The 16,445-nt window shown below is 52.7% G+C and overlaps 1 protein-coding gene and 1 long non-coding RNA gene across 2 annotated transcripts in view; both read right to left on the reverse strand.

Annotated features, from left to right (window-relative positions):
• uimc1 (ubiquitin interaction motif containing 1) overlaps window positions 1-14,584 on the reverse strand; it is a 93,653-nt gene extending 79,069 nt beyond the window's left edge. The window contains exons 1-4 of the mRNA XM_038795220.1: window positions 14,411-14,584; window positions 11,245-12,357; window positions 10,242-10,294; window positions 3,209-3,306 (exon numbers count right to left, since the gene is read on the reverse strand). Coding sequence (XP_038651148.1) covers window positions 3,209-3,306; window positions 10,242-10,294; window positions 11,245-12,357; window positions 14,411-14,569 — 1,423 coding nt within the window. The 5' untranslated portion in view covers window positions 14,570-14,584. The remainder of the gene's footprint in view (window positions 1-3,208; window positions 3,307-10,241; window positions 10,295-11,244; window positions 12,358-14,410) is intronic.
• Window positions 13,086-13,667, reverse strand: LOC119965017. The gene is made up of 3 exons (XR_005460420.1): window positions 13,622-13,667; window positions 13,433-13,459; window positions 13,086-13,301 (listed from the first exon to the last, which is right to left on the reverse strand). It is a non-coding gene; the product is annotated as an uncharacterized LOC119965017 (long non-coding RNA).
• Window positions 14,585-16,445: the final 1,861 nt, after the last annotated feature.

Consider the following 16,445-nt stretch of genomic DNA (forward strand, 5'->3'; position numbering starts at 1 on the left):
TTTCTAGTTCAGGAAAATTGGCGGAGTTACAACAGAAAGATATAGAAATAAAACGGATATATCAGAAAGCTTCAATGGAAGAGGAATCTGAGTGTATACCAGAGTGTTATTACCGTAAAGATGATGTCTTGATGAGAAAATGGAGACCTTTACATATGCAGGCGGATGAAAAGTGGGCAGAAGTATATCAAGTAGTATTGCCGGTAGGGTATAGAATGGAGGTGTTGTGAGTTGCACAGGAGGTACCAGTGGGAGGTCATTTGGGAGTAAGCTAAAATACAAAAACATTTTTATTAGCCTGGACTACATAAAGATGTAGTTAAATTTTGTTGATCATGTCACACACGTCAAGTGATAGGGAAACCTCAAGCAGTGATAAAAGCAGCGACCTTAATACCCATTCCAGCATTTGAGGAACCTTTTACAAAGGTCTTAATTGATTGCGTAGGACCGCTTCCTAACACGAAAAGTGAGAAATCAGAACTTACATTATTGGATTATCTGTCATATTTTAGGGAGCGATTAAATAGAGCAGGTGAATTGGCTGGACCACATTCAAAGGTTGTACAACATGTGATGAAACGGGTAGCGGACAAGAAATCCAAAGTTCGTTGTTTTGCCAGTGGAGATAAATTTTAGTATTGTTACCAGTGATAGGTGAACCTTTAAAAGCAAGGTTTTGTGGACCTTATCAAATTGAAAGGAAATTAAGTGATGTGAATTATGTGGTAAAAACAACAGGTTGAGGGAAAACTCAACGTGTGTCATGTGAATATGCTTAAAATGTACTTTGAAAGGGAAGGAGAGCAAAATTAAAATGAAATGAAATGAAAATCGCTTATTGTCACGAGTAGGCTTCAATGAAGTTACTGTGAAAAGCCCCTAGTCGCCACATTCCGGCGCCTGTTCGGGGAGGCTGGTACGGGAATTGAACCGCGCTGCCTTGGTCTGCTTTAAAAGCCAGCGAATTAGCACAGTGTGCTCAACCAGCCCCAGAGGAGGAGGAGGTTTTAATGATTCCACCTTAAAGTGACAAACCAAATCCAGATGACTGTGAATTTGACATACCTCAAATTAATTTGGAAAACAAGAATGTTCTTAAAGATTGGGATAAATTGTTGTGTTACCTTCCAGAGGAAAAACAGACTGACCTGAAAGTTATTAATATCACATGGGGAAGTTTGTGGAGATAAATTCGGAAGTAGTAAAATAGTTACATGATGTAAATGTGGGAAATGCTGTTCCAATCAAACAACATCCATATAGACTTAACCTTTTAAAATTGGCACAGGTTAACAAAGAGATTGAAAGTATGCTTAAAAATGGCATAATTAAAGTGGGTTGCAGCCATTGGAGCTCACCCATAGTGATGATACCAAAACCAGATGGTACCCAATGGTTGTGTGGACAATAGAAAGGTAATGCAGTTACAAGAATGGACACTTATCCTATCCCATGTTTGGAGGATTGCATTGAGAAAGTGGGACAATCAGCTTTTATTTCAAAACTGGATTTACTTAAAGGTTACTGGCAGGTACCTTTCTCCAAAAGGGTGAAGGAGATTTCAGCTTTTGTGACTCCAGATGGTATATACCAATTCAAAGTTGTGCCATTTGGCATGACAAACCCCTCAGCCACATTTGAACGGTTAACAAACAAAGTCGTTTCAGGATTACCCAATTTTGCGGTATACATCGACAATCTGGTAATTTACAGCCAGACATGGGAAGAACATTTAAAACACCTGATGGAGTTATTCAATCGACTTCAGGAGGCGGGTTTGGTGGTAAACCTAGCCAAAAGTGAATTTGGAAAAGCCAAGTCACTTTCCTTGGCCATACAATCGGACAGGGTCAAATGGTCCCACGGGATGTGAAAACAACAGTTATTGAGGAGTTTCCGATACCCTCATCACGACGGGAAATAATGCGATTCCTTGGAATGAGTGGATTTGATCGAACATTTGTGCAAACATTTTGTAGCATGGTTGCTCCACTGATGGACTTGCTGAAGAAACGTCGAAAATTTTAGTGGACAGCGGAGTTTCAACAGGCATTTGACGGCCTGAAAGCTGTGATAACCAATGCTCCTGTGTTGGAGAATTACAGGGGACTCTGCGATGAGACTGAACTCAAGTATCTGACTTTAAAGAAAAATGCTGAGGGATAGAGAAACGGATGGATCGCGCAGAGACCGTCTTGTTCACAGACACTGTCAATCGAGAAGGATTCCAGTTGGAGGAAGAACTAAAATGGACTATATTATTATAAATGTTTGTGTGTTTTGTTTTGTTAAAAAAAAATGTGTATTCACTGTCCATATCTCTTAAAGGAAAGTGAAACGGTGAAAAATGAAACCACCTTGAAGTTTTTTTTTCTTGGGGCGGGGGGGAGGCGTCATGTGACAGTACCTTTAAGAAATGGGTGTTTATCGAATAGTGGATGTACCTTTAAGAAATGTCAGCTTTTAGTTTCCCTTTGGGAAAAGCTTGGGTGTGCCTGTGTTTTTTAGTTTTGTTTTTAGTGTTGGAGCTACAGCCAGCCAAATAAGGTGTAATGTTGTTCTCTCTGCTATCTAAAGACTATCTCTTGATCATTTGGTGAATTCAGAATGATAACTGTTCTCAGTAGTGAATTTAAACCTGATGTGCTTCTGTTAAAAGGTTGTTGTTGTCTTCTGGATGTTAAAAGGAAAGTTTAAGTATTACTCAGAATGTTGTATTCTTTGGGGGGTTGTATTTGAATTGATGGTTGCTAAGATGTTCGCTGTATGTTTTAAAAAGGTTAATAGAGTTCATAGAATAAATATTGTTTTGCTGTGAAAAATACTGTTAGATGTCTGCTGTACCACACCTGTAGAGTAGCCGTGTGCACCCCATACCACAATCTATTAAATGTTGTGTGTCAGGTGAACTTTGGGGTTCTCTAAACCCTGGCCCATAACAAGGCCAAGTGGCCTAAGCTTGCTCCTACTTCCCATGTTCATATGATTCCACAGTTCAACTGGATACTGTCCGGCAATGAAGGGAGAATAGAGGGAACTTGATGAGAGGCCAGACTTTGTCAGCTCAAGATGTTTACACCTGACATTAACAAAAAATGTTAATTCACCATAACCTGCTCACACGGTCGATAGTATATCAGATAGACAAAGCGCCACACATTAAAACCTAGACACTCTCACTCAAAACAATATACCCAGAACTCACCAGCACAAACAAACAACACATCATCCTCTGAGTGAATACCACCTACACAGGATGCGACATTTCTGCTGTCCTTGGATTCCACTCCACCACTGGGGCAACTAAAGAAGAAGTGCAAACAGAGAAAGAAAAAGTACATGGTACCATCTCTCCACACACAGTTCAGAAGGAGGCCATTCAGCCCATCAGGTATACACCAGCCCTTGGAAAGAGGACCCTACTTAAACCCACGCCTCCACCCCATCCCCCTAATCCAGTAACCCCCACCTAACCTTTTGGAAACTAAGGGGCAATTTAGTATGGCCAATCCACCTAACCTACACATCTTGGGATTGTAGGAGGAAACTGGAGCACCCGGAGGAAACCCACGCAGACACAGGGAGGACGTGCAGACTCCAAACAGTCATCTGAGGCCAGAATTGAACCCGGGACACTGGAGCTGTGAGGCAGCTGTGCTAACCACCGTGCTGCCCAAAATAGTTGTTAATATAGCTCTTTGACTGGCATCCGTTTTAAGAATACATTTAGGACATAGAACGATACAGCGCAGTACAGGCCCTTCGGCCCACGATGTTGCACCGACATGGGAAGTCAAAAACTAAAGGCCATCTAACCTACACTATGCCATTATCATCCATATGCTTATCCAATAAACTTTTAAATGCCCTCAATGTTGGCGAGTTCACTACTGTTGCAGGTAGGGCATTCCACGGCCTCACCACTCTTTGCGTAAAAAACCTACCTCTGACCTCTGTCCTATATCTATTACCCCTCAATTTAAGGCTATGTCCCCTCGTGCTAGCCACCTCCATCCGCGGGAGAAGGCTCTCGCTGTCCACCATATCTAACCCTCTGATCATTTTGTATGCCTCTATTAAGTCACCTCTTAACCTTCTTCTCTCTAACGAGAACAACCTCAAGTCCATCAGCCTTTCCTCATAAGATTTTCCCTCCATACCAGGCAACATCCTGGTAAATCTCCTCTGCACCGTTCCAAAGCTTCCACGTCCTTCCTATAATGAGGCGACCAGAACTGTACGCAATACTCCAAATGCGGCCGTACCAGAGTCTTGTACAGCTGCAACATGACCTCATGGCTCCGGAACTCAATCCCTCTACCAATAAAGGCCAACCCACTATAGGCCTTCTTCACAACCCTATCAACCTGGGTGGCAACTTTCAGGGATCTATGTACATGGACACCGAGATCCCTCTGCTCATCCACATTGCCAAGAATTTTACCATTAGCCAAATATTCCGCATTCCTGTTTTTCTTTCCAAAGTGAATCACCTCACACTTCTCTACATTAAACTCCATTTGCCACCTCTTAGCCCAGCTCTGCAGCTTATGCTCTCCCTCTGTAACCTGCAACATCCTTCCACACTGTCTACAACTCCACCGACTTTAGTGTCGTCTGCAAATTTACTCACCCAACCTTCTGTGCCCTCCTCTAGGTCATTTATAAAAATGACAAACAGCAACGGCCCCAGAACAGATCCTTGTGGTACGCCACTCGTAACTGAACTCCATTCTGAACATTTGCCATCAACCACCATCCTCTGTCTTCTTTCAACTAGCCAATTTCTGATCCACATCTCTAAATCAGCCTCAATCCCCAGCCTCCGTATTTTCTGCAATAGCTGACCGTGGGGAACCTTATCAAACGCTTTACTGAAATCCATATACACCACATCAACTGCTCTACCCTCGTCTACCTGTTCAGTCACCTTCTCAAAGAACTCGATAAGGTTTGTGAGGCATGACCTACCCTTCACAAAACCATGCTGACTATCCCTAATCATATTATTCCTATCTAGATGATTATAAATCGTATCTCTTATAATCCTCTCCAAGACTTTACCCACAACAGCCGTGAGGCTCACCGGCCTATAGTTACCGGGGTTATCTCTACTCCCCTTCTTGAACAAAGGGACCACATTTGCTACCCTCCAGTCCTCTGGCACTATTCCTGTAGCCAATGATGACATAAAAATTAAAGCCAAAGGCTCAGCAATCTCTTCCCTGGCTTCCCAGAGAATCCTAGGATAAATCCCATCAGGCCCCGGGGACTTATCTATTTTCACCTTGTCCAGAATTGCCAACACTTCTTCCCTACGCACCTCAATGCCATCTATTCTAATAGCCTGGGTCTCAGCATTCTCCTCCACAACATTATCTTTTTCCTGAGTGAATACTGACGAAAAGTATTCATTTAGTATCTCGCTTATCTCCTCAGCCTCCACGCACAACCTCCCACCACTGTCCTTGACTGGCCCTACTCTTACCCTAGTCATTCTTTTATTCCTGACATACCTATAGAAAGCTTTTGGGTTTTCCTTGATCCTACCTGCCAAAGACTTCTCATGTCCCCTCCTTGCTCGTCTTAGCTCTCTCTTTAGATCCTTCCTCGCTTCCTTGTAACTATCAAGCGCCCCAACTGAAACTTCACACCTCATCTTCACATAGGCCTCCTTCTTCCTCTTAACAAGAGATTCCACTTCTTTGGTAAACCACGGTTCCCTCGCTCTACCCCTTCCTCCCTGCCTGACTGGTACGTACTTATCAAGAACACGCAATAGCTGTTCCTAGAACAAGCTCCACATATCCAGTGCAACATAACTTTGCAACATTTTTTGATTTGAAAGTTTTTTTAAATTTCAGAGCATCCAATTCATTCTTTTTCCAGTTAAGGGGCAATTTAGCATGGCCAATTCACCTACGCTATACTTTTTTTTGGGTGTGGGGGTAAGACTACGCAGACACAGGGAGAATGTGCAAACTCCAAACGGACAGTGACCCGGGTCCAGGATCGAACCCGTGTCCTCAGCGCCATGAGGCAGCAGTGCTAACTACGCCTGGTACCATCTCCCCACACACACACACACACACCTCCCAGCCTCCTCTCTCAACACACACTTCCCAGCACCATCACTCCCACACCACACACACCCCCTCCCAGCACCACCCCCCACCGCCCCCACCAACTCCCCAGACACAAAACACCTCCCAGCACCATCTCCCCCCTCCCCACACACACACACCTCTCAGCACCATCCCCCCCACCCCCCACACACCCCCTCCCAGCACCGCCCCCACTGTTGCCCCCCACCAACTCCCCACACACACACACCTCCCAGCACCATCTCCCCCCTCCCCACACACACCTCCCAGCACCATCTCCCCCCTCCCCACACACACCTCCCAGCACGATCTCCCCCCTCCCCACACACACCTCCCAGCACCATCTCCCCCCTCTCCACACACACCTCCCAGCACCATCTCCCCCCCCCCACCACACACCTCCGAGCACCACCCCCCCACACACACCTCCCAGCACCATCTCCCCCCCCCCCACACACACCTCCCAGCACCATCTCCCCCCCCCCCCCCCACACATACCTCCCAGCACCACCCCCCCCACACACACCTCCCAGGACCACCACCTCCCCCCCCACACACCTCCCAGCACCACCCCCCCCACACACCTCCCAGCACCACCCCCCCCACACACCTCCCAGCACCATCTCCCCCCTCCCCACACAAACCTCCCAGCACCATCTCCCCCCTCCCCACACACACCTCCCAGCACCATCTCCCCCCCCCACACACACCTCCCAGCACCACCCCCCCCCCACACACCTCCCAGCACCACCCCCCCCCACACACACCTTCCAGCACCATCTCCCCCCCCCCCCACACACACCTCCCAGCACCACCACCACCCACACACACCTCCCAGGACCACCACCTCCCCCCCCCCACACACCTCCCAGCACCACCCCCCCACACACCTCCCAGCACCACCCCCCCCCACACACCTCCCAGCACCATCTCCCCACCCCCCATACACACACCTCCCAGCACCATCCCCCCCACACACACCTCCCAGCACCATCTCCCCAACCCCCCACACACACACCTCCCAGGACCATCTCCCACCCCCCCCTCAACACACCTCCCAGCACCATCTCCCCACCCCCCACACACACACCTCCCAGCACCATCTCCACCCCCCCGACACACACCTCCCAGCACCATCTCCACCCCCCCCGACACACACCTCCCAGCACCATCTCCACCCTCCCGACACGCACCATCTCCCCCCCCCACACACACACCTCCCAGCACCATCTCCCCCCTCCCCACACACACCTCCCAGCACCATCTCCCCCCTCCCCACACACACCTCCCAGCACCATCTCCCCCGCCCCCCCACACACACCTCCCAGCACCATCTCCCCCCTCCCCACACACACCTCCCAGCACCATCTCCACCCTCCCGACACGCACCATCTCCCCCCTCCCCCACACACACCTCCCAGCACCATCTCCACCCCCCCGACACGCACCATCTCCCCCCACACACACACCTCCCAGCGCCATCTCCCCCCCACACACACCTCCCAGCACCATCTCCCCCCCCCACACACACACCTCCCAGCACCATCTCCCCCGCCCCCCCACACACTCCTCCCAGCACCATCTCCCCCCTCCCCACACACACCTCCCAGCACCATCTCCACCCTCCCGACACGCACCATCTTCCCCCCTCCCCCACACACACCTCCCAGCACCATCTCCACCCCCCCGACACGCACCATCTCCCCCCACACACACACCTCCCAGCGCCATCTCCCCCCCACACACACCTCCCAGCACCATCTCCCCCCCACACACACACCTCCCAGCACCATCCCCCCACCCCCCACACACCCCCTCCCAGTACCGCCCCCGACCGTCTCCCCAGACACACACACCTCCCAGCACCATCTCCCCCCTCCCCATACACACCTCCCAGCACCATCTCCCCCTCCCCACACACACCTCCCAGAACCATCTCCCTCGCCCCCCCACACACACCTCCCAGCACCACCCCCCCCCACACACACCTCCCAGCACCATCCCCCCCCCCCCCCCGACACACACACACCTCCCAGCACCATCTCTCCCCCCAACACACACCTCCCAGCACCATCTCCCCCTCCCCACACACACACCTCCCAGAACCATCTCCCCCGCCCCCCCCACACACACCTCCTAGGACCACCACCTCTCTCCCCCCCCCACACACCTCCCAGCACCATCCCCCCCACACACACACACCTCCCAGCACCACCTCCCCACCCCCACACACACCTTCCAGCACCATCTTCCCCCCCCCACACACACACCTCCCAGAACCATCTCCCCCCCCACACACCTCCCAGCACCATCTCCCCACCCCCCACACACACCTCCCAGCACCATCTCCCCACCCCCCCCACACACACCTCCCAACACCATCTCCACCCCACCCCGACACACACCTCCCAGCACCATCTCCACCCTCCCGACACGCACCATCTCCCCCCCCACACACACACCTCCCAGCACCATCTCCCCCCTCCCCACACACACTTCCCAGAACCATCTCCCCCGCCCCCCCACACACACCTCCCAGGACCACCACCTCCCCCCCCCCCACACACCTCCCAGCACCATCCCCCCCCCCGACACACACACACCTCCCAGCACCATCTCCCCCCCCCCACACACACCTCCCAGCGCCATCTCCCCCCCCCACACACTCCTCCCAGCACCATCTCCCCCCCCCACACACACCTCCCAGCACCATCCCCCCCCCCCCCCACACACACCTCCCAGCGCCATCTCCCCCCCCCCCCCCACACACTCCTCCCAGCACCATCTCCCCCACACACCTCCTAGGACCACCACCTCTCCCCCCCCCCCCAACACACCTCCCAGCACCATCCCCCCCACACACACACACCTCCCAGCACCACCTCCCCACCCCCCACACACACCTTCCAGCACCATCTTCCCACCCCCCACACACACACCTCCCAGCACCATCTCCCCCCCCACACACCTCCCAGCACCATCTTCCCACCCCCCCACACACCTCCCAGCACCATCTCCCCCCCCCCCCACACACCTCCCAGCACCATCTCCCCACCCCCCACACACACCTCCCAGCACCATCTCCCCACCCCCCCCACACACGCCTCCCAACACCATCTCCCCCCCCCCACACACACCTTCCAACACCATCTCCCCACCACCCCCCCCACACACACCTCCCAGCACCATCTCCCCACCCCCCCCCCACACACACCTCCCAACACCATCTCCCCCCCCCCCCCCCCACACACACCTCCCAGAACCATCTCCCCAGACACACACATTTCATAAGAGCCATAACATAGGAACAGGACTAGGCCATTCAGTCCCTCGAGTCTATTCTCCCATTTAATGATTTGACCATGCTTTGACGAAGAATCATCGAGACTCAAAACATTAGCTCCCCTCTCTCTTCACAAATGCAGTCAGACCTGCAGTGATTGCCCAGTATTTTCTGTTTTTACTGCCATTTAATGTGATCAGGGCTGATCTGCGGCCGACCTCCATATGGCTACCTTTGGCCAATATCATTTAATATCTTTAATACTGGGCAGCACGGTGGCAAGGGTTAGCATTGCTGCCTCACAGCACCAGACACCCAGGTTCAATTCCCTGCTGGGTCACTGTCTGTGTGGAATTTGTACGTTCTCCCCGTGTTTGTGTGGGTTTCCTCCGGGTGCTCCGGTTTCCTCCCATGGTCCAAAGATGTTCAGGTTAGGTGGATTGGCCTTGATCAATTGCCCTTTAATGTTCAAAAGATAGATGGGGTTATTGGGCTATGGGAATCGGGTGGGTTTTGGGCCAAGGTAGGATGTTCTTTGAGACGGTCGGTGCAGACTTGATGTGTTGAATGGCCTCCTTCTGCACTGTAGTAATTCCATCTCCCCACATATACACACTTCCCAGCTCGATCTTTCCACCCGGCCCAGACAGACACACACCCACAAGGGGACATGAAGCACTGCAGGGCGAGAACAGTGTCAGGCACTGTTTCATTGGACTGGAACAATGGTTTCACGACTCAGAAAGCACCGAATATTTTTCACACATTGAGAGGGGCTGCTTGCGGCTGTAAAAAAAATAACTTGGCTTTAAGATCTCTGACTGCATGGACATGCTGTTAGATTTCTTTACCTTCTGCCATTCACGTCTTCTTCTGGAGTTTCTTCAACAAACATATCGGCAGACTGGAAATAAAAAAAGGAGCAGGATCAGTGTAAAAGGCAGAAGGAGAGCGTGCCCGAGGCAGGCGGAGCGCGGCGAGCCCGAGGCGGGGAGCGCGGGGGAACGGGGAGCGCGGGGGAACGGGGAGCGCGGGGGGACGGGGAGCGCGGGGGGGCGGGGGACGGGGAGCGCGGGGGGCGGGGGACGGGGGGGGCGGGGGACGGGGAGCGCGGGGGACGGGGAGCGCGGGGGACGGGGAGCGCGGGGGACGGGGAGCGCGGGGGACGGGGAGCGCGGGGGCGGGGAGCGCGAGGGACGGGGAGCGCGAGGGACGGGGAGCGCGAGGGACGGAGAGCGCGAGGGACGGAGAGCGCGAGGGACGGAGAGCGCGAGGGACGGAGAGCGCGAGGGACGGAGAGCGCGAGGGACGGAGAGCGCGAGGGACGGCGAGCGCGAGGGACGGCGAGCGCGAGGGACGGCGAGCGCGAGGGACGGCTAGAGCGAGGGACGGCGAGAGCGAGGGACGGCGAGAGCGAGGGACGGCGAGAGCGAGGGACGGAGAGAGCGAGGGACGGAGAGAGCGAGGGACGGTGCGAGCGAGGGACGGTGCGAGCGAGGGACGGTGCGAGCGAGGGACGGTGCGAGCGAGGGACGGAGAGAGCGAGGGACGGAGAGAGCGAGGGACGGAGAGAGCGAGGGACGGTGCGAGCGAGGGACGGTGCGAGCGAGGGACGGTGCGAGCGAGGGACGGTGCGAGCGAGGGACGGTGCGAGCGAGGGACGAAGAGAGCGAGGGACGGCGAGAGCGAGGGACGGCGAGAGCGAGGGACGGCGAGAGCGAGGGACGGCGAGAGCGAGGGACTGAGAGAGCGAGGGACTGAGAGAGCGAGGGACTGAGAGAGCGAGGGACAGAGAGAGCGCGAGAGCAGAGTCATTGCAAAACTAGGAGAGCAGTATCAGTTGATAGCAGTTACCTTTTCCTGACTGTTTCCATCTTTTCTCTCCATCTGATCACTGCTAATTTGTGCATCTTCAGTGGATTGGTCATCATCTGCTAACTGTTCTTGGGGATTTTGCTCCCCCTGACTTTCCTGCTCTTTTTGTATGTCCAACTCTGGGTTGGGCATGGTGATTGGCTCTTCTGGTGCATGCTGCCCCCGCCGCAGCCGCTCAATCTCCCGGGGCACAGGTGCTGGAAGCACAGGCAGCCCAAACTCTAATTTCCGCAAGAGCTGGCTTTGTGCTTGTTTCAGACATTTCTCATAAGTCTCAAGCTGGCACAGGATAACGCTTGTGTACTCATCTGGGTCCAAGTTGCTGGGACAAAATGGTATGCCCCAGAAATAGTGAACCAATCCAGCAGTATTTGTCAAATTACCCCTCAGAGAGCTGGACTTGGAGGGTGCTGATCCAGGGCATTGAGTCTGAAAACATAGCCGGTCAGATACCTGCAGCTCCCCCCTCCTCCAGTCATTCACTGCAGGCAATGCAAGTGGAATGTTCTCTATTTCAGAGTGGTGAGAGCCACTGCAATCTCTCTGTTCCCGCATCTCAAACGATTTAGCCTCAGGACTACAGTGCTGTGCTGTTCTTTCTTGGTCTAATGCTGGCTGTGTGGTCGACAGGCTCTTCTGGTCATTGTGCTGACTTGCTGCCACGTGCACATCCTTCTCCACCTCACGAGGAGACAGCTCCTTGAAGCCTTTAAACTTCTCAACACACCGACAAGGAGAAACATTGATGTTCGGAGAATAATTACTTTGAAGTTTTACACTCCTCACAATGGACTGGGAACTGAGAGACAATCCTTTCTCTGGCGAAATGGTGATGCTGGATTCCTGCGAGCAACGGACAAACTCTTCACTCAACTTCTCTAAAACCACCAATGGGCTGAAGACATGCTCCCCACTGTCTGACTGAGTCAACCCATGGGGAGACAGGGACTCCACCTCCTGCAGCTTGTCAGGAGACAAGTCATCACCAGCAGCATGTTTACTGCTCACTGCTGGCACACAATCTCCCATCTTACTGCCAGTCACAGTCTGTGTCAACTCACCACCAACAAGGGGGACATCCGGGCTCTGGGTCTAAAACAGAGAACAGAATTGTTACAGTACAGAAGGCACCATGTTTGCTCTGGTTCACCAAATCAACAGTTCATCGAGTATCATTCTGCGGCCGTCTTCCCGTAAACCTGCACAAACAACCATTAAATGCCCCTCAGCCATGCTGAGTGTGCAACTCCAATTTCACACACACACCTTCCAATCCCAAAGAGACTCCTTCCAATCCCAATCCCGGAGAGACACATTCCAATCCCAATCCCGGAGAGACACATTCCAATCCCAACCCCGCAGACACACCTTCCAATCCCAATCCCGGAGAGACACCTTCCAATCCCAATCCCGGAGACACACCTTCCAATCCCAATCCCGGAGACACACCTTTCAATCCCAATCCCGAAGACACACCTTCCAATCCCAATCCCGGAGAGACACCTTCCAATCCCAATCCAGGAGAGACACATTCCAATTCCAATCCCGGAGAGACACCTTCCAATCCCGGAGACACACCCTCCAATCCCAATCCCGGACACACACCTTCCAATCCAAATCCCGGAGACACACCTTCCAATGCCAAACCCAGGAGACACACCATCCAATCCCAATCTCGGACACACACCTTCCAATCCCAATCCGGAAGACACACCTTCCAATCCCAATCTCGGACAGACACACCTTCCAATCCCAATCTCGGACAGACACACCTTCCTATCCCAATCTTGGACACACACCTTCCAATCCCAATCCCAGAGACACACCTTCCAATCCCAATCTCGGAGAGACACCTTCCAATCCCAGTTTCACAGACACACTTTCCAATCCCAATCCCGGAGAGACACCTTCCAGTCCCAATCCCGGAGGGACACCTCCCGATCCCGGATACACACCTTCCAATCCGAATCCCGGAGATACACCTTCCAATCCCAATCTCGGAGACACACCTTCCAATCCCAATCTCGGACACACACCTTCCAATCCCGGGGAAACACCTTCCAATCCCAATCTCGGGCAGACACACTTTCCAATCCCAATCCCGGAGACACACATTCCAATCCCAAACCCGGAGACACACCTTCCAATCCCAATCCCGGAGACACACCTTCCAATCCCAATCTCGGAGAGACACCTTCCAATCCCAATCCCGGAGACAAACCTTCCAATCCCAATCTCAGACACACACCTTCCAATCCCAATCCCGGACACACCTTCCAATCCCAATCCCGGAGACACACCTTCCAATCCCAATCCCGGACACTCACCTTCCAATCTCAATTTCACGGACACTCACCTTCCAATCCCAATCCCGGAGACACACCTTCCAATCCCAATCTCGGACAGACAAACCTTCAAATCCCAATCCCGGAGACACACCTTCCAATCCCAATCAAAGACACACAGCATCCAATCCCAATCCTGGAGACAAACCTTTCAATCCCAATCCCATACACACACATTCCAGTCCCAATCCCAGTATCACAGACACACCTTCCAATCCCAATCTCGGAGAGACACCTTCCAATCCCAATCCCGGAGACAAACCTTCCAATCCCAACCTCAGACACACACCTTCCAATCCCAATTTCACGGACACACCTTCCAATCCCAATCTCGGAGACACACCTTCCAATCCCAATCCCAGTTTCACAGACACACCTTCCAATTCCAAATTCGGAGAGACACCTTCGAATCCCAATCCCGGAGACAAACCTTCCAATCCCAATCTCGGACACACATCATCCAATCCCAGTTTCACAGACACACCTTCCAATCCCGGACACACACCTTCCAATCCCAATTTCAGGGACTCACCTTCCAATCCCAATCCCGGAGACAGACCTTCCAATCCCAATCTCGGACACACACCTTCCAATCCCAATCCCGGACACACCTTCCAATCCCAATCCCGGAGACACACCTTCCAATCCCAATCCCGGAGACACACCTTCCAATCCCAATCTCGGAGAGACACCTTCCAATCCCAATCTCGGAGAGACACCTTCCAATCCCAATCTCAGAGACACACTTTCCAATCCAAATCTCGGAGGCACATCTTCCAATGCCAATCCCGGAGACTCACCTTCCAATCCCAAAGAGACACCTTGCAATCCCAATCTCGGAGAGACACTTTCCAATCCCAATCCCAGAGAGATACCTTCCAATCCGAATCCCGGAGACACACCTTCCAATCCCAATCTCGGCGACACACCTTCCAATCCCAATCCCGGAGAGACACCATCCAATCACAATCCCGGAGACACCTTCCAATCACAATCCCGAAGACACACCTTCCAATCCCAATCCCGGAGACACACCTTCCAATCCCAATCTCGGACACACACCTTCCAATCCCAATCTTGGACAGACACCTTCCAATCCCAATCTCGGAGACACACCTTCCAATCACAATCTCGCAGATGCACCTTCCAATCCCAATTTCACAGACACACCTTCGAATCCCAAATTCGGAGAGACACCTTCCAATCACAATTCCGGAGACAAACCTTTCAATCCCAATCTCGGACACACACCTTCCAATCCCAAATTCACAGACACACCTTCCAATCCCAGTCCCGAACACTCACCTGTCAATCCAAATCCCAGATTCACAGACACACCTTCCAATCCCAATCCCGGAGACACACCATCCAATCCCAATCCCGGAGACCCACCTTCCAATCCCAATCTCGGAGACACACCTTCCAATCCCGGAGACACACCTTCCAAATCCAATCTCGGAGACACAACATCCAATCCCAATCTCGGACACACACCTCCGAATCCCAATCCCGGAGAGACACCTTCCAATCCCAATCCCGGACACTCACCTTCCTATCCCAATCTCGCAGAGACACCTTCCAATCCAAATCTCGGAGACATACTTTCCAATCCCAATCTCGGAGAGACACCTTCCAATCCCAATCCCGGAGACACACCTTCCAATCCCAATCCCGGACACACACCTTCCAAACCCAATCACGGAGACACACCTTGCAATCCCGGAGACACACCTTCCAATCCCAATCCCGGACACACATCTTCCAATCCCAATCTCGGAGACACACCTTCCAATCCCAATCCCGGAGAGACACCTTCCAATCCCTACCGCGGAGAGACACCTTCCAATCCCTACCGCGGAGAGACACCTTCCAATCCCAATCCCGGAGACACACCTTCCAATCCCAATCCGGAGACACACCTTCCAATCCCAATCTCGGACACACACCTTCCAATCCCAATCCCGGACACACCTTCCAATCCCAATCCCGGAGACACACCTTCCAATCCCAATCCCGGAGACACACCTTCCAATCCCAATCTCGGAGAGACACCTTCCAATCCCAATCTCGGAGAGACACCTTCCAATCCCAATCTCAGAGACACACTTTCCAATCCCAATCTCGGAGGCACATCTTCCAATGCCAATCCCGGAGACTCACCTTCCAATCCCAAAGAGACACCTTGCAATCCCAATCTCGGAGAGACACTTTCCAATCCCAATCTCGGAGACACACCTTCCAATCCCAATCCCGGAGACACACCTTCCAATCCCAATCTCGGGCACACACCTTCCAATCCCAATCCCGGAGACACACCATCCAATCACAATCCCAGAGAGACACCTTCCAATTCCAATCCCAATGCCGGAGACACACCTTCCAATCCCAATCCCGGAGACACACCTTCCAATCCCAATCTCGGACACACACCTTCCAATCCCAATCTCGGAGACACCTTCCAATCCCAATCTCGGAGACACACCTTCCAATCCCAATCTCGGAGACACACCTTCCAATCCCAATTTCACAGACACACCTTCGAATCCCAAATTCGGAGAGACACCTTCCAATCCCAATTCCGGAGACAAACCTTTCAATCCCAATCTCGGACACACACCTTCCAATCCCAAATTCACAGACACACCTTCCAATCCCAGTCCCGAACACTCACCTGTCAATCCAAATCCCAGATTCACAGACACACCTTCCAATCCCAATCCCGGAGACACACCATCCAATCCCAATCCCGGAGACCCACCTTCCAATCCCAATCTCGGAGACACACCTTCCAATCCCAATCCCGGAGACACACCTTCCAAATCCAATCTCGGAGAC

The sequence above is a fragment of the Scyliorhinus canicula genome, chromosome 4 (assembly GCF_902713615.1).
Source record: "Scyliorhinus canicula chromosome 4, sScyCan1.1, whole genome shotgun sequence".
Lineage (NCBI taxonomy): Eukaryota > Metazoa > Chordata > Chondrichthyes > Carcharhiniformes > Scyliorhinidae > Scyliorhinus > Scyliorhinus canicula.